This window comes from Heteronotia binoei, chromosome 15 (genome assembly GCF_032191835.1).
Source record: "Heteronotia binoei isolate CCM8104 ecotype False Entrance Well chromosome 15, APGP_CSIRO_Hbin_v1, whole genome shotgun sequence".
Lineage (NCBI taxonomy): Eukaryota > Metazoa > Chordata > Lepidosauria > Squamata > Gekkonidae > Heteronotia > Heteronotia binoei.
In genome coordinates this window covers 65,538,729-65,557,700 of record NC_083237.1, presented here as the reverse complement: position 1 = coordinate 65,557,700, position 18,972 = coordinate 65,538,729, and the positions used below count along the sequence as shown (strand labels likewise).

General features: G+C 49.9%; 1 protein-coding gene across 1 annotated transcript in view; it reads right to left on the bottom strand.

The window, feature by feature from the left end:
- ADAM11 (ADAM metallopeptidase domain 11) overlaps positions 1–18,972 on the bottom strand; it is a 97,777-nt gene that overhangs the window by 32,683 nt on the left and 46,122 nt on the right. Inside the window, exons 9-16 of the mRNA XM_060256022.1 lie at positions 16,918–16,989; positions 16,453–16,619; positions 13,827–13,911; positions 11,227–11,317; positions 10,558–10,609; positions 4,258–4,357; positions 2,958–3,029; positions 1,565–1,657 (exon numbers count right to left, since the gene is read on the bottom strand). Coding sequence (XP_060112005.1) covers positions 1,565–1,657; positions 2,958–3,029; positions 4,258–4,357; positions 10,558–10,609; positions 11,227–11,317; positions 13,827–13,911; positions 16,453–16,619; positions 16,918–16,989 — 732 coding nt within the window. The remainder of the gene's footprint in view (positions 1–1,564; positions 1,658–2,957; positions 3,030–4,257; positions 4,358–10,557; positions 10,610–11,226; positions 11,318–13,826; positions 13,912–16,452; positions 16,620–16,917; positions 16,990–18,972) is intronic.

Below are 18,972 nucleotides of genomic sequence, written 5' to 3'. Positions count from 1 at the left end.
GGGTAGTGAAGAGGAGGAGAGAGGGGAGGGGAAGAGTGGGGAGGGGAGGGGAGGAGTGGGGGATCATAGAATCATAGTTGGAAGGGACCTCCAGAGTCATCTAGTCCAACCCCCTGCACAATGCAGGAAACTCACAAACACTTCCCCCTAAATTCACAGGATCTTCATTGCTATCAGATGGCCATCTAGCCTCCGTTTGAAAACCTCCAAGGAAGTAGAGCCCACCACCTCCCGAGGAAGCCTGTTCCACTGAACAATCGCTCTAATGGTCAGGAAGTTCTTCCTGATGTTGAGCTGGAAACTCTTTTGGTTTAATTTCAACCTGTTGGTTCTGGTCCTATCTTCTGGGGCCACAGAAAATAATTCCACACCATCCTCTAGATGACAGCCCTTCAAGTACTTGAAGATGGTGATCATATCACCTCTCAGCCGCCTCCTCTCCAGGGTAAACATCCCCAGCTCCTTCAACCTTCCCTCATAGGACTTGGTCTCCAGACCCCTCACCATCTTCATCGCCCTCCTCTGGACTCGTTCTGCCTTGTCCATATCCTTCTTAAAATGTGGTGCTCAAAACTGAACACAATACTCCAGGTGAGGTCTTACCAGAGCAGAGTAAAGCGATACCATCACATCACGTGATCTGAACACTAAACTTCTGTTAATACAGCCCAAAATTGCATTTGCCTTTTTAGCCACCGCATCACACTGTTGACTATGTTCAGCGTATGATCCACTAAGACCCTAGATCCTTTTCGCACATACTACTGCTAAGACAAGTCTCCCCCATCCTATAACCATGCGTGGGATTTTTCCTACCTAAATCCAGAACTTTACTTTTATCCCTGTTAACATTCATTTTATTGATTTTAGCCCAGTCTTCCAGCCAGTCAAGGTCATGTATCCTGTTTCTGTCTTCTTCTGTTTTTGCAGCCCCTCCCAATTTCGTGTCATCTGCAAATTTAGTATCTCCCTCGCTGTCGCTCTCTCATCTCACACTCTCTCACTGCTGCGCGTGCCCACCCCTCTCCCTCGCTGCCGCTCTCCTGCACTCTCTCTCCCCTCCTCCCTTACACCACAGATACGGCTTGCTGTGAGTGTGGGGGTCAGGCTGCTACTCAAGCGGCAGGGAGGGAGGGGTGGGCAAGGAGGCTGCAGGGTGAAGGCAGATCCAAAGGCAGAGGGAGTAATCCCTGCTGCTGCCCAAAGGTAGAAGGCAGGTGGCATCTGCTTGTGACCAGGGGGAGGCCCTCACCAGCTGCCCAAGGATATGGACCTCGGACACCAGGCCTGGAGATGGCACCCCCACATGGTATGATGCTATAGCAGCCGAAAGGTATTTTGCAGAAAGAAAACCTTGCAGCACTCTTGCAAAATCTGACCCTCCAGCTCATGCCTCATATGACCAATGCACTTTGGCCTGTCTTGAGATTTCAGGACCTACTTGGTCAACTGTCCTGCAATGTGCCTCCCAGTGAAGGTGTGGGATTTGCCAGATGGACTCAGAGGGACAAGGGGCATCTCCCCCCACCCCCGTACACGGTTCACACTCTTCCAGACATCTTACCTTGCACCCGCGGCAGCACAACCCGTCACTGCACATGGCGTCGTGCGTCAGCGTGCATTTCTTGCAGCAGTTTCCCCCACCCTTGGAGCACTCCTGCAGGGGCCAAGGCAGAGAGGACAGGAGAGGAGAGAAGAGACAAGTGTCAAGCTGCTGGGGACAGAGGGACCCTTTGAGCATCAGGGACCCTAGATTGCTACCCAGCACCCACGATCCGAGACTGATCCTAGAATCTCCGCTGGGGAAAGTGGACCTGCTAGATTTCTGCACGGGTGTCTTTGCATCATCTTTCTCCCGTTCAGTGGTCCCGATCCAAATTGGGCTCTGCTGTGCACCTTTGGGTGTTCAGTTAGAAAACACCTGGGCTATGATTGCCTTTGCTTGAAGAATTTGCTAAGAGGCGTATTGCAGCTTGAAGAAGCTCTTTGCGAAGATGTCTATTCCAGCTTGAATATGCTCTCCACCAAGAGGTTTATTGCAGCTTGAAGAAGTCTGCGCTAAGAGGTCCTTTATAGCTTGAAAAAGCTTTTGCGAAACAAGGGTATTGGTACAACCTTGTCCTTTCCTCTTTGAAAATTTGGCTGCATCCACTGAGAGACATTCATCATTTGGAATATCACGCCAGGATTACATGGAAAAGCTGGACAATTTTACCATATAAAGGAAAAGAACTCTTGGTGCAAATGCTTCCTTTTGTTCAAAGGACTGAGTATAACGGTTGTTTTGATGAAAGCAATATATGTGGGTTAAATACAATTATTTATATACGAATGGTTTTTCTTGTTATGTAATTGGATATAGAAGCTGGTTCGCGTGGGGCTTTTTGCTTTTTGTTTCCTTGTGCATTTACTCATGACATACTAGGAGAACATCTTCCTTGAAGACACAGGAGACTTTAGCCAGATGAAGGAGGCCTGGTCTCTCCGGGCGATGCCCCTCCCCACCTCCTTTCCTATTGCTAGTTCTGGATCCCTCCAACCGACATGACTTCTGCTTGCTGCCTCCTTCCCACCCCCCCAACTGCTCATCTAACACTGCCAAGGAAGAGACCCCCCACCCTCCGCTGCTGCGCTCCACACAACCAAGATCAGTTCCCCTGGAGAAAGGGCTGCTTGGGAGGGTGGACCCCGCTGAAGTCCCTCCCCTCCTTAAACTCCACCCTCCCCAGGTGCCACCCCCAAAACCTCCAGGGACTTCCCAAGCGGGAGCTGGCAATCGTCCTCATACAGCTCCTAGCCTGAGGATCTGGAGAGCCCCGCTTCCCAGCTCAGTGGGGGACAGACATCCGACCGCCGCACTGCCCCAGCCAGAGACCAACAGGGGACCAAAATCCCCCAGGGGAGCCCCCAATCCCATCCCAAGCTGAGCAGCCCGCTGAAGCCCGTCCGCCGCTTACTGTGAAAGACCCGCAGTCGCACTCCTCGCCTGCCTCCACAAATCCATTGCCACACTCAGGGGGGTCCAGAAGCTGCAGAAATTGAGATGGAGTCATCAGGAACTTCTGAACCATCTTCTCATTTGCATGCATTGGCAAGCACACGCCCTCATCCAAGGAATACCCCAATAAAGCTGCTTGGTTTTAAAAGTCCCGGACAAAAAAAGATGGCTCTGTGTGAGGATAAACCAGCACTGCAGGTAGTTCTACAAATGCTCCTGTGTGTCGTCCCCCCATTCTCGGACACTCAGTTCACAAAGAGCCTAAATAGATATTTCAAACGATATGAGTTCACCAAGGGGGCCTGCACCTAAACTGCAGCTGTTAGTTTCAGGTGGCAACTCATTAATAAATGCACAGCAGGGCCCCATGTGGATTGGGACCCCTGAACGGGAGGAATCCCCGCCATCTCCTCTGTGCTGTGCTTGATGGCTGAAGCTGCAGGGGGGGGCAGCACATGCCCTGAGGGCTTGCACAGCCCAGGACCCCACACCCCCCCAGAGGAAACAAGCGTCCTCCCCACAGCCCCCCAAAACAGCACAGGGCAGAAGGCAGGAATTCTTCCTTCTCCCACGCAGCAGTCCGGATCCAAATCCAGCTCTGCTGTGCACTTACACATGAGTTGAAGACATTGGATTTATATTCCGCCCTCCACTCAAGAGTCTCAGAGCGGCTCACAATCTCCTTTCCCTTCCTCCCCCACAACAGACACCCTGTGAGGTGGGTGGGGCTGAGAGGGCTCTCACAGCAGCTGCCCTTTCAAGGACAACCTCTGCCAGAGCTATGGCTGACCCAAGGCCATTCCAGCAGGTGCAAGTGGAGGAGTGGGGAATCAAACCCGGTTCTCCCAGATAAGAGAGCTCTGGCTGAGCCAAGACCATTCCAGCAGCTGCAAGGGGAGGAGTGGGGAATCAAACCCAGTTCTCCCAGATAAGAGTCCGCACACTTAACCACTACACCAAACTGGCTCTGAAGTTGCCACTGAAGTCTACAGCTGCAAGTCCCTGTGGAGAACTCGTGTCATTTTTCATGTCCATTTTCTGGGATTTTCATGGCAGTGTTATTAAAAGAAAAGTCTTTTTTGCTGACTCCCCTCCCTGAAATTCAGCAGCCAGTTTCCTCTCTACTTCCCAGGAGTCTGCGGCTGTGACAGAGGCCTGCGAGGGACCTCTTCCTGCCAGAGGGAGGGTCACCGGGAGCAGCCACTGGGGAAGGAGAGGACAAGGAAGAGGCAACGCTTGCAGCAGGTGACCAGACTTACCTTCAAGGGCTTGTTAAAGAGGCAGCTGCCCCCACCTTCTTCCAGAAACTGATTGTATTCATCAATACTGCAGCGTGAAAACTTCCGGGGCAGGTGGTATCTGTGGAGAGAGCCAAGGAGACAGCGACAGTCAAAAGATACAGTGGAGGGAGAAACAAGATTGACAGAGCTCTCCACCAATGGCAGGCCACACATGGATTTTGAACTCAGGCTTTGTTGCAAGTTGGTGGGTCACAAGTGAACTGAATAGAGTCACATCTGCGGCCCCACCCCACCTGTGCCTCCCTGGCTTGCTTTGGGTTTTTTTCTGCTTGTTTTTTAAAAAGGTATGAGGAGGGGGTGGCAACCGGCCCAATAATGATCACAGGTGGTCCATACCACTGATGCAACCAGCACCTCTAGAGTAAAGACGGGATCCAGTTCCACTACTGTGAGCATTAAGACCAGTGTGGCATGGTGGTTACTGTCAGGTTCTGTGCAGCTCTCATCAACTCAGCCTCTTTGCTTTGAATCAAATAAGGAGTTTATTGAAGAGATACATGTTCACAGCAAGACGTTTCTTGTTTGAACTGACCTCATAGGATAGGGCCAGATACTTATACATTAGTCATGACAGTTAATGACGTAAGCAATCTAAGGTGTGAAAAAACAGTGGTAAAGCATTTGAAATATATGTGCCCAATTCCACCACACCCCCCTCCCATTGTTAAATGTCTTTTCTTCGGAAATGAATCTCCAAACTGTTCTTTCCAGCAGTTCTGACAAGGCACCTGTTTCTCAAGGTCACAGAAACAAAAGGTCGTGGCTCTCTCCTGAACCTGCTGTATGCTCCATTCCATTCTAACATTACATGTGTTAATCAATGAGCAAAGCCACGCAAAGCAAAATCATAACTGATCAGCAAAATGCACTAGAAATAGCAAAAAACATGTTACATCTGTCCAGCTCAACACTGGAGATTAGCTGACATAAGATCATTGGCAAGAATTTAAATCAGAAGAGTTTCCGGCTCAACATTAGAAACAACTTCCTGACAGTTAGAGGGGTTCCTCAGTGGAAGAGACTTCCTCAGGAGGTGGTGGGCTCTTCTTCTTTGGAGGCTTTTAAATAGAGGCTAGATTGTCTTCAGTTTGGTGTAGTGGTTAACTGTGCGGACTCTTATTTGGGAGAACCGGGTTTGATTCCCCACTCCTCCACTTGCACCTGCTAGCATGACCTTGGGTCAGTCATAGCTCTGGCAGAGGTTGTCCTTGAAAGGGCAGCTGCTGTGAGAGCCCTCTCCAGCCCCACCCACCTCACAGGGTGTCTGTTGTGGGGGAGGAAGGGAAAGGAGATTGTGAGCCGCTCTGAGACTCTTCGGAGTGGAGGGCAGGATATAAATCCAATATCTTCTTCATCTTCAAAATCTTCTTCTGCCAGCAATGTTGATCCTGTGAATTTAGGGGGAGGTAAGGACTAGGGGTTGGACTAGATGATCCTGGAGGTCCCTTCCAACTGTAGGATTCTATGATTCTAAACCCTTTCTTGAAGTGTCAGTCTAGGATCCGAGAGTCCCAGGTTCAAATCACCACTACCTCGGGTGACCTTGGGCCAGCCACACACTCTCAGCCTCACCCCCCCTTACAGGGCTGTAGAGAGGATAAAACGGAGGACAGGAAAAGGAGGGAAGCTGCTCTGGGGAGAAAGGCAAGCTGTAAATGAAGTCAATAATAAATAATGATAAATCAGTAAGCTTCAGGACATGCAAGGGCCCCTGAGCACAGAACGGAGGCTTCTTCCCCAGTAAGTCAAACTCCTCCATCAACATCATTTCAGGTGGATTGTCGTGTTAGGTTTGGTTACACCTTAAAGACCAGTGAGATTTTCCAGGGTGTAGGTTTTCATCACTTTGTTGGAAACAAGTCAGAACGCCTCCCTTAGAAGCCTGGCACAGCTTTGGCTCACCAAAACTTGTACACCCTGGAGACATTTTCCTTGGTGTTGAAAGTGCCACTGGACGTGAGCTTGGTTCCCATGGCAGCACTGCCTCCATCTTGCTCAGACTGAGCTTCATCTGTTATATTCTGCACTGCCACCATTTCATCTGATTCCACCAAAAAAGATCAGCGCTCCCAACATCTAAAGGAGGGCGTGGAGGAAAAGACAGAAGCCTGTGGAACTGCAGGAGCATCAGAGCAAAAGTCCTTTTTGCCTTGATACAGAAACTAAGGATGGAAGCACCGCCAGAAGGATACCAGACTGAAAGGGTCTTATTGGGTCTGACCACAGCCCACTCAAACACCTTGCTTATGAAGTGGAGTTTTGTGGCCAGGTGACACTTGGAAGCATCTTCCAGGTCCACAGAGACTATCTTTAAGAGTCCCTCCCCCCACCCCCCGCAATGGATTTCGAAATGCTGCCAGAAGTCAAATCAGATTTCCTAACGTTGATCTTAAGGCTCAATACCCCATCCATATGAGTGCTTTCTCGGTTGAGACATCCTGTAAAGGGGATTTTGGCAAAGAGGGAGAAAGTATCGCTCAGAAAGAAGTGCTTGTGAGTGGTTCCTTGTCCTTTTTGGAGAGGAGCGACAAGCGGAGTGCCTCAAGGATCTGTTCCTGGGGCCTGTTTTGTTCAACATTTTCATAAACGATTTGGATAAAGGAATAGCTTATTAAATTTGCAGATGATACTAAATTGGGAGGGGTTTCAAAGACATTAGAAGACAGAAATAGGATGCAGGATGATCTTGACAGGCTGGAAAACTGGGCTGAAACCAATAAAATGAATTTTAATGGGGATAAATGTAAAAGTTCTGCATTTAGGTAGGAACAATCCAATAAATCATTATAGGATGGGGGAGACTTGTCTTGGCAGTAATATGTGTGAAAAGGATCAAGGGGTCTTAGTGGACCATGCTCTTAATATGAGTCAGCAGTGTGATGCTGTAGCTAAAAAATCAATGCAATTTTGGGCTGTATCAACAGAAGTCTAGTGTCCAGATCATGCAAAATTATACTATCAATTCACTATGCTCTGGTTAGACGTCACCTAGAGTATTGTGTTCAGTTTTGGGCACCACAATTTTAAAAGGATAAAGACAAGCTGGAACAGTGGAAATGGTGAGGGGTTTGGAAGCCAAGTCTTACAAGGAGAGTCTGAAGGAGCTGGGGATGTTTAGCCTGGAGAGGAGGCGGCTGAGAGGTGATATGATCACCATCTTCAAGTACTTGCAGGGCTGTCATATAGAGGATGGTGTGGAGTTGTTTTCTGTGGCCTTGGAAGGTCAGGCCAGAACCAAAGGCTGAAATTATATCAAGAGAGTTGCCCAATTAAACATTAAGAAGAACTTCCTGACCGTTAGAGCGGTTCCTCAGTGGAAGAGGCTTCCTCCTCGGGAGGTGGTGGGCTCTCCTCCCTTGAAGGTTTTTAAACAGAGGCTAGATGGCCATCTGACAGCCATACAGATCATGAGAAGGGTTGCATCAGTGCTTAGTTCTCATGGGCCTTTCTTATAAGCCCAGGGAAATGCCAATCACCACTCTGAGGTCAGGCAGCCCATTTTTCTCCAGGACAGTTCGGTCAGAGATCCTGGAGGGGTTATTATTTTTTGCCATCTTCTAGGCATGGAGCAGGGGTCACTGGTGTGTGTGTGTGGGGGGGGGGGACAGTATTTGTGTAGTTCCTGCATTGTGCAGGGGGGTTGGACTAGATGTCCCTGGAGGTCCCTTCCAACTCTATGATTCTAAGTGGATAGGATGCTTTTGAGTAAATGTCTCCAGTGACACTGAACAAGCCTCAGCGTCTTCCAGCGCTGAAATCACCTGACCCCATCTTCACTGTCCTTTATGTGCTTCTGAATTGCTTGTCCTGCTCAAACATCACCTTGATTCCTAAGAGGAAGGATCCTTCCTGGCAGTCAAATGCCCCCTCAGCATCCACTCACGAGATCATGGGACGTTTCCCATTTTCTTTACAGAAACAAATCACACTGTGGATGTCCTGTGAATGTTACGTGTTTTGCAAAAACAAAAGTCATTTGGTCATAGTCTGTATAAGAATCAACTTAAACAGAAGACAAAGAAGAAGAAGACTGCAGATTTATACCCCGCCCTTCTCTCTGAATCACAGACTCAGAGTGGCTTACAATCTCCTACATCTTCTCCCTCCACAACAGACACCCTGGGAGGTGGGTGGGGCTGAGGAGAGCTCTCCCAGAAGCTGCCCTTTCAAGGACAAATCCTGTGAGAGCTCTGGTTGACCCAAGGCCATTCCAGCAAGTGTAAGTGGAGGAGTGGGGAATCAAACCCAGTTCTCCCAGATAAGAGAGCTCTGGCTGACCCAAGGCCATTCCAGCAGCTGCAAGTGGAGGAGTGGGGAATCAAACCCGGTTCTCCCAGATAAGAGAGCTATGGCTGACCCAAGGCCATTCCAGCAGCTGCAAGTGGAGGAGTGGGGAATCAAACCCGGTTCTCCCAGATAAGAGAGCTATGGCTGACCCAAGGCCATTCCAGCAGCTGCAAGTGGAGGAGTGGGGAATCAAACCCAGTTCTCCCAGATAAGAGTCTGTGCACTTAACCACTACACCAAAGATGGCTCCCTGTTCAAGACTGGATTCAAGGCAGAGTCAGCTCAGGCAGTCCTCGTCATGCCCTCAAGCCAAATGGTGAAGTGCCTTGAAGTAGGCCTGGCAAAGAAAGTGACTTACAGACATGGTGGGGACTTCTTCCTGGAGACTCCAGTGGAGACGATGCAGGGAATCTTTCTTTATATTACTTTGTAAATATAACAACGCATAAAGGAGGTGGGGTAGGGGGGAGAGTACTGAACTAAGTTTGCGGGGACCCAGGTTCAAATCCCCCCCTCTGCCAGAGAAGCCTGGGGGGGGTGACCTTGGGCCAGTCACAGAGACTCTCAGCCCCACCTCCCACCTCCGGTGTTGTTGTGGGAATCAAACGGAGGGGCAGAGAACACTGTCAGTGGCTCTGACAAGCACACCTTGTATCGGATGAGAAAACACCTAGAACTGGCCCTGTTTCCAAAATGAGAGGATCAGTTTCCTACTCTTGCTCGCTGCTATGCTAGGCCTTTCTCATTGTTTTATGCGGTTTTCAAACAGGAGTTGTAAATCTTTAGTGGTTCACTGCAGCTGTGTGGTTTCCTCCTTCCCTTCCTGCCGCTTCCCCCATCATCTCTTCAAAGAGAGCGCTCTGAGTGCCATGAAGAAACCTCTTGGATTTTTCTTGATATTGAAAGGTTCCTTTTCTTTTCCCTGACTGGCCACCGTTTGGAACCTCAGAGGACGCTGTGTGGCTTTACAGGATCAAAATCTGCCACGAAGAGGCACAGCACATCATCTAAACGTTTTGTTTTATTTCATTTATAACCTTATTTATAGCCTGCTTGTCTCACCAAGACTCAGGGCAAATGACACACTTTTAAGTCAATGCAATCCACAGGAGAAGACTTCTACTAAAACATGGGACAGGTCGAGAACTGCAGAAATCAGAGGGCTCTTCTGCATTTGCTTTGCTTGTGTGTCCCTACGACTTCTTTTTTTTTCTTTGCTGCACACACGTTTTGCTCCCCCTAATGGTCTATTCGATATGACATCATTGTGTGTTTGGCGCATTTCCCTGAAGACTTAAAGTGCAGGTCATGTGCTAGACTTACAGTGACACATCGGCTTGACCTCTAGAGAGAGCAAAATGCAGAAAAGGAACAACCCAAATCAAGAGAGTTATATAAATGATGAAAATGATTTATTTATTTATTTAGGATTTATATCCCGCCCTTCCCACAAGTGGCTCAGGGCGGCTCCCAACAATAGATCCAACCTAAAATTAAGCAATATTTAAACATGTAAGGGAATGAACATTTAAAACAGATAAAACCATAAATATTCGAAATATATATAAAAGAAATCTGGCAAGTTGATGGAGAGTCCTATAGTAGGCAGAAATCTGGCCAATACACAAATATTAACCATTTGGTCTTTAATGTAACTTCCTGCATTTCCTGAACTTTTAACAATTGTATAAAAGAGGAAATTTCAGTCGATGAAGTTTTTCTCACCTTGACATGATAGATGGTACCTGTTGAAATACGCCCCCCCCAATGCAATTAAGGGATAAAAGAGAAAAATAGACATATAACAGGGTTTTTTTTTAAGGCTAATTTCATGTCGTAGAGAGTGGGTGAACAGTGGGCAAAGGTCTTAAAAGGCTGAGGACTACTTTAGTAAGGAATCTTCTCTCAGCTCTGAAATGAGGCTCCCTTTCCTCCCGCATGACCCCCGCCCCCCGTCCTCCCCTCACTCACCCCGTGTCCTCCATGATACAGCCCAGCCATGAGTCAGGACAGCGACAGTCCCCTGCAGAGAAATGGGGCAGGGTGGAAAAGGAAACATTAATGGAAATGGGGGTTTGTGCTCTCTGTCCCTGCCCCAGGTTGCACTCTCAGCAAAGTGACAGGTGATGGTTTCTAATGAGCCAACCAGCCACTGCAGCATCAGGGAACCACATTTGAAAGGACTAGGCAGGGAGGTTGATTTGGATCAGGGCCACACTGTGGGGTGAAGGACTCCTGCCTTCCTCTTCCTCCACCATTTTCTAAAGTCAACAGGCCCAGGGGGGTTGACTTCTCTGATTTTGGAGCTGCAGCATTCCATAAATATCATCTATTGTTCTATTCCACACATCAATTGGGATTTTAAAAAAAGGGACAGTAGAACATGAGGAAGGAATCTCCTGTCAAGTTTTAGGCAAGTTACTTCTTACTTTCTCTGCAAATAAGATAAGCTGTTTAGTTTGCGTAAAAGCTGAGCTATGGATGACAGAATGACTAATCAGAACACAGCAGAACAGTTTAACGAAGCACCTTTCTTTGATTCAGCAAGTTCAGTTCTACCACTCTGAGCCATGGGGCCAAAGGCTGGTACCCCCCCCCCCCCCCAATTTAACCAACCCCCCCCCCCCCCCAGGATCTTACCTGCAGAGGCACGATGCTTGTTCCACATCATCCCAATGTTCTGCCCCAGAGTCTGGGCTAAGGTGACAGCCATTGCTGCCATGTTGCCATACTTTGGGAAGGAAAAGAATGAATTATGTTTGCGGAGGGAGCTAGGGTTGCCAACCTTCAGGTGGTGGCTGGAGACCTCCTGAGATTCCAACTGATCTCCAGGTGAAAAAAAAATCAGCTCACCTGGAGAAAATGTGGCAAGCAAGCCGGGACCGCGGAGGCACCGCCGCAAAATAAATCACCTCAAAAAACCTCTCCGTGCAACATGAAAATTAATTATATACCAGATTCAGCTAATCTAGTGTTTACTAATAAATGTCCAAAAGAATGTGAGCTGTAATGAAAGTCCGACGATACACAATAAACCGGTCCGATATTGTTTTGAGTCCAAAGACTCTTCTTCCTGGGACCGTCTTCTTAAGTGGTCATTCAGTAGGTAAGTGGTGCCTTTTTTTAGTTGTTATAGTCTCATTGTATAGCAAAACATAGCATTTCTTCTTGCTTTCATGGCTCTATTTCTGTTGCTCCATTGAACGCCTCACAAATTGCCTCCATGGCCTTTAGAAATGGTTTATTGTATAGCGTCGGACTTCCATTACAGCTCACATTCTTTTGGACATTGTTCCACAGTACAGTAGGAGCAGCCTGTGCTTTTTGTACCTGAGGGATTTTGTGTTGCATAAGATTACTGTTTGTCTATCACTGTGAGATATTACTATAACTATTTATCAGTAAACACTGGATCAGCTGAGTATGGTATATAATTAATTTTCATGTTGCACGGAGAGGTTTTTTGAGGCGGCTTATTTTGCACCTGGAGAAAATGGCTGCTTTGGAAGGTGGAGTCTATGGCCTCAGACCTCACGGAAGTCCTCCCCAAACCCTGCCCTCAGGCTCCACCCTCAAAATCTCCAGGTCTTTCCCAACCTGGGGCTGGCAATGCCTGGCAGAGTCCAGGTAAGAGTCTTCTGTAGCATGTTACAGGGATCTTTTTTCCCCTCAGGGTGGGGGTGGTTCTTCGAGGTCTACTGAGCCCCCAGTCATGAAGCTCCTGGGCACTAACCACCCTATTTTGTCGGGCTGCTATACCAATCCCAGCCTGATTCAGACTGCTTTTCCAAGCACTGGCCATCTGACAGCAATGAGGATCCTGTGAATTCAGGGGGAGGTCTTTGTGAATTTCCTGCACTGTGCAGGGGGTTGGACTAGATGACCCTGGAGGTCCCTTCCAACTCTATGATTCTAGGATTCTATGACTGTTAGAGCGGTTCCTCAGTGGAACAGGCTTCCTCAGGAGGTGGTGGGCTCTCCTTTCTTGGAGTTTTTAAACAGAGGCTGGATGGCCATCTGACAGCAATGAGGATTCTGTGAATTTAGGGGGAGGCGTTTGTGAGTTTAGAGCAGTTCCTCAGTGGAACAGGCTTCCTTGGGAGGTGGTGGGCTCTCCTTTCTTGGAGTTTTTAAACAGAGGCTGGATGGCCATCTGACAGCAATGAGGATTCTGTGAATTTAGGGGGAGGCGTTTGTGAGTTTAGAGCAGTTCCTCAGTGGAACAGGCTTCCTTGGGAGGTGGTGGGCTCTCCTTTCTTGGAGTTTTTAAACAGAGGCTGGATGGCCATCTGACAGCAATGAGGATTCTGTGAATTTAGGGGGAGGCGTTTGTGAGTTTAGAGTGGTTCCTCAGTGGAACAGGCTTGGGAGGTGGTGGGCTCTCCTTCCTTGGAGGTTTTTCAACAGAGCCTAGATGGCCATCTGACAGCAATGAAGATCCTGTGAATTTAGGGGGAGGGGTTTGTGAGTTTAGAGTGGTTCCTCAGTGGAACAGGCTTCCTCCTCGGGAGGTGGTGGGCTCTCCTTCTTTGGAGGTTTTTAAACAGAGGCTGGATGGCCATCTGACAGCAATGAAGATCCTGTGAATTTAGGGGGAGGCGTTTGTGAGTTTCCTGCATTGTGCAGCGGGTTGGACTGGATGGCCCTGGAGGTCCCTTCCAACTCTACGATTGCTATTATTCACTAGCCTCCTCTGCGCACAAACCCCTCCATGCAAACAAGAGAGGGCCCTGCCCCAAAGAGCCTGCAGCCAACATTCAGGCTGAATGGGGCACAAAAAAGAGAGGGGAGAGGAGAGGAAAAGGTAAGAAGGGAACACATTCTGTGGCCTGAGCAAAGGTCAACCGGAGATCAGGACTAAGGACCCAAAGGGAAGGACAACAAGCCAGACAGATCATTCTGGCAGAAAGGACACCAGGACAGAATGGATGCAGACAATTACAGGACCAGGAGAACTTCTGGAGGAGGAAGCAGGGAAGCAGACTTGGGAGAAACAGGCCATCGCTGCTTGAAGCTCCTGGCACTCCAAGTGCCAGTTACTCTGGACCCATCACACCTAGCATTGCCAACCTCCAGGTGGAGCCTAGAACTCTCCCAGAATTCCCAGATGACTGAGGTCAGGTCCCCCACAGAAAACAGCTGCTTCAGAGGGCAGGCTCTATGGTACTATGCCCTGCGGAGGTCCCTCCCCTTCCCAGACTCCCTCACCCCGCCGAGTTGGCACCCCATGCCCAACTCACCTCGTTAACACCTCCACCCCGGCTGACCGAGCAGACTCCCCCAATGTAAGCGGTGCCGCTGCTGCCACTCCTGAAGGTGTGCCCACTGAGGGAGGGGGGGAGGGAGAAAGAGGGAGGAAAAAAGTGCAGTGAATGGGGTGGGTGGGGGGTGGGGCCATTCGGCACAGCTGGGAATGGTTACATAAGAAGATAAGAAAAGCCATGTTGGATCAGGCCAGTGGCCCATCCAATCCAACACTTTTTGTCGTACAGTGTCCAAAACCCAGGGCCCTCAGGAGGTCCACCAGCAGGGCCAGAACTCCAGAAGCCCCCTCAGAACCAAGACAGAGTATCACTGCCCCAGACAGAAGAACGTAAGAGAAGCCATGTTGGAACAGGCCAATGGCCCCTTCAGTCAACACTCTGAGTCACACAGTGGCCCAAACCCAGGGGCCATCAGGAGGTCCACCAGCAGGGCCAGAACTCCAGAAGCCCTCTCACTGTTGCCCCCTCAGCACCAAGAAGACAGAGCATCACTGTCCCAGACATAAGAACGCAAGAGAAGCCATGCTGGAACAGGCCAATGGTCAACACTGAGTCACACAGTGGCCCAAACCCAGGGGCCATCAGGAGGTCCACCAGCAGGGCCAGAACTCCAGAAGCCCCCTCAGAACCAAGACAGAGTATCACTGCCCCAGACATAAGAACGTAAGAGAAGTCATATTGGAACAGGCCAATGGCCCCTTCAGTCAACACTCTGAGTCACACAGTGGCCCACACCGAGGGGCCCTCAGGAGGTCCACCAGCAGGGCCAGAACTCCAGAAGCCCTCTCACTGTTGCCCCCTCAGCACCAAGAAGACAGAGCATCACTGTCCCAGACATAAGAATGTAAGAGAAGCCTGCTGGAAGAGGCCAATGGTCTCTTCAGTCAACACTCTGAGTCACACGGTGGCCCAAACCCAGGGGCCCTCAGGAGGTCCACCAGCACAGCCAGAACTCCAGAAGCCCTCTCACTGTTGCCCCCTCAGCACCAAGAAGACAGAGCATCACTGTCCCAGACATAAGAATGTAAGAGAAGCCTGCTGGAAGAGGCCAATGGTCTCTTCAGTCAACACTCTGAGTCACACGGTGGCCCAAACCCAGGGGCCCTCAGGAGGTCCACCAGCAGGGCCAGAACTCCAGAAGCCCTCTCACTGTTGCCCCCTCAGCACCAAGAAGACAGAGCATCACTGTCCCAGACAGAAGAACGTAAGAGAAGCCTGTTGGAACAGGCCAATGGCCCCTTCAGTCAAGACTCTGAGTCACACAGTGGCCCAAACCCAGGGGCCCTCAGGAGGCCCACCAGCAAGGCCAGACTGCAAGGAAGCCAGTCGCTCTGGTTCTGATGGCCATGATTCCCAAGCATAGCAGTGCCTCACCATCCAACACACCAGCTGGAGATCAGCACGTATCCTAAGATGGGGCTACACTCCCGTGGGGATAGGTGGGTCTGGAGGGGTACACTTTACTTTGCTTTGGTAAGGTCTGTGACCTGGAGAGCCCAGGCTGGCCCAATCTCAATCGATCTCAGAAACGAAGCAGAGTTGTGCTGGAGGGGAGACCACCAAAGAAAGTCCAGGTTTGCTATGCAGAGGCAGGCAACGGGAAACCATCTCTGAGGGTCTCTTTGCCTTGAAAACCCCACTGGGCCACCATACATCAGCACTTTCAAGGACATTATTAATTAACTAGCGGCTGCCACACCTGCTGGAGAAAGCAGGCCCCCTCTTGCAAAGCAGGCTATGTAAATGGAAGAGCTGGGGTTGCCCACTTTTAAACTGGTCCCTCTTAGCTGGCTTTTTAGCATCGGTCTGGTCTGTCGCAACGAGCAGGTGACATTATTTCTCTCCTGCCCACGTTCCTCTCTGTTAAAGGGACAGGGTGCTTTCTGCTGGCAGCTCCAGACTGAGAAGCTCTTTTGCAACAAAGGCCGTTTTCCCACTGAGCTTACCTCGGAGCGACGTCCCTCTTCACCGCGCAGCGTCTGCGTGGATTTCCCACCAACTGCTCCGAGGCTGCTCCGAGGAACCAGGAAGTGCCGCGGCTTTTGCGTCGCAGATGTAAACCACTAAAAAAGTTTACATCTGCGACGCAAAAGCTGCGGCTCTTCCTGATTGTGCACAGCAGTTGGTGGGAAATCTGCGCAGTCGCTGCGCGGTGAAGAGGGACGTTGCTCCGGAGTAAGGTCAGTGGGAAAACGGCAAAAGTCCTTTCCTCCAGCAGCCCTCGTTCTGCTCCCCCTGCAAAGGGGGCCTCTGCTTCCTACCCTGATCCCACAGTGAAATTTTTTTCGAAAACTTCTGGAAAGAAAAAGAGCCATCGATTTCACCTGCACGTGATCCCTCAGAGGCACTGAACTGCTGCAGAACCCCACTTGCCACAATACTGGTGTTGCCAACTGACCCCTCCCCGGTCAGACCTTGTGCCTTTCAGCAGAAATCAGCCAGGGAAACTTTTCATAGGAATCCCTCCGGACCATCTCTGGACTCAAGGTGGGTCTCTCCACATCCACCTCGCGTGGCTTTTAAAAGCACAGCAGCAGCGGCCAGCTGAAAAGTCGGCAATCCCATTTTTCTGCTCCCAAAAGGTACAGCAGTCAGAACTCACGAGAAGAGATGCACGGCATCGCTGTGTTCGGGAAGAGCTTCCTGGCGATACTTCATGAACTCACTCAGGGTCTCCAGGGCATCCTCGTCTTCCTGGATCTTGTCCTCTGCTGCCCACGTCTCCATAGCAACTAACATGATGCGTGTATTCAGCTGCTCCTTAAAGATCTGCACCCGGAAGAGGAAACAAAGGGCACAGCTTGGAGGAAGGAACCACCCACCCACCCACACCCCCTGCCCTTAGAGGACCCTTCCCATTCTGTCACGGGCCACCAATACAGAAAGGGAGCTGCAAATGCAAGCAGCAACAGAGTGGATTTCCTTCTTGGTACCTCCAGAGGCCCTGCAATAATCACAGCAGGCCAGTAGGTAGGTAACTTACTCCTGGCCTGTGTCTCCACCTGTGGAGAGGACAAGCGCCCCTGCGCCTCCCTGAGGGCTGGGGAGGCGGGTATCCCATACTCACCGCATCAGCAAAGTTCACCACGGACTTTGCAAAATTGCTGGTCAAGGCAACAGAGCGGCGCTGCTGCTCAAACTGGAAAAGAGCAGGCACAGAAAGGAATTCTAGGAGCACCAGCCAGTGTTAGAAGAAATGCACAAGCAGCAGTCAAGCAAGGGGCTCCTGTGCTCACCGACTCCCCCCGCCCCTCTCAGCAGCAACCCCTGTTGGCTCTTGAGGAGGGGGAGACAGCTACCCTCCTGAGGTGGTGAAGGCCCAGATCTGTGGAGCTCAGCTCGGGGGGCTCTGAGTCTGCCAATTTCAGAAAGCTCCAAGAGAGACATCTGAGCTCCATGTGATGCCTCTGAAGGTCCTTGGTCCCACCGCCTGGCCCTCCCCCCCCCCCTCCGCCCAATATTTTAAGATTAGCATTTCTGGAGAACACAGGAGATGAGAGGAAAGGCTGAAGTCTGGCACACTAATTCACACGAGGGCAAATTCATAGGCCGCAAAGATAGATCCAGGTGGGCGGCCGTTTTGGTCTGAAGCAGCAAAACAAAGCAAGAGTCAAGTTTCACCTTTAAGACCGACAAAGTTTTATTCAGAATGTCAGCTTTCGCGCGCTAGAAGCACACTTCATCCGACAATAGGATGGAATGGCGAGCAGTCCTAAATACAGAGAAAGTGGGCCGTGAGTTAGTATGCAAAACCATGGAAATGTTTTTTAGCAGATTAAAAGAATCCCAAGTTGGGGTCTGGTGTTTGTTAGTTTGTGTTAACTGGGCTGAAACAACAAAGGAGGGTAATACAAAGCAGACTGATGTTGTTATTCCAAGCTACTGTCTGATGAAGCACACGAAAGCTGACATTCTGGATAAAACTTTGTTGGTCTTAAAGGTGCAACTTGACTCTTGCTTTGTTCACGGGCCACAAAGTTTGTGTGTTGCTTTGTGCCTGGCTGACTGATGCATTTTGGGAACTCTGGGCTGGGAACTTTAGACTGAGACCATGGCGTGTTTAAAGCCTTTTCCTGCACACACACACACACACACCCTTCCGATGTTTCCTCCCTGGGGAGCTGCTCCCTGTTCTGCCGGGGAAACTGACATGAAGCCCTCCTTCCATTCCTTGACAGGACAAGCAGCAGCTTCCTGGGGCCAGTTCAGGTTAGCAAAACAGCAGAGGGGGAAAGGCTTCAACCCCTCCTGTCGGCTCAGCTGCAGTCCCAGTCTGAAGCGAGTGGGTGCACGCTGAGGCACCAAGTTCCCAGCCTGAGATTCCAGGCTCATGCCTGATCGACAGGAACCAGGAGGGACACGAAGATCTTATCCTGCGGGCTCTGAGGCTGGCTTGCTAGGATGGGCCTTTGTGATGCAAGCAGTAAAGCCGGGCTAGGACCACAGCGAAGGAACCAGCTGCCAGCAGTCTGTCTCAACCCTTAGGGACGGTGCTCCGTGGATCTTTCCTTTCCTTTTATTTATTAGCTTCTTTGACCAATGGTCTCAAGCTCAAGGCAAAACAAGACAGTAAATGCAAAATAAATTACAAATAATTTAAAACTAAAATAGATTAACAGCAAGGAAGAAAACCAATAATCATGAACACAACGTAACTAAATAACCTGAAAGGATACCTAATATTAATATAAAATTCTGTAAGACTCTTTAACATTATAAAATTAGACTTTAAAATCTTAGTACATAATAGGAAAGGAAAGATCCCCTGGGCAAGCATCAGTCGTTTCTGACTCTGGGGTGACGTTGCTTTCACGTTTTCACGGCAGACTTTTTACGGGGTGGTTTGCCATTGCCTTCCCCAGTCATCTACGCTTCCCCCCCCCCCCAGCAAGCTGGGTACTCCTTTGACCGACCTCAGAAGGATGGAAGGCTGAGTCAACCTTGGGCCGGCTACCTGAATCCAGCTTCTGCCGGAATTGAACTCAGGTCATGAGCAGAGAGTTCAGACCTCAGTACTTCAGTACTGCTGCTTTACCACTCTACGCCACGGGGCCGCTTAGTACATAATAACAGTACAACAAATTTCAGAGGTGTTTTAGAGAGAACACTGTTGACAGATATT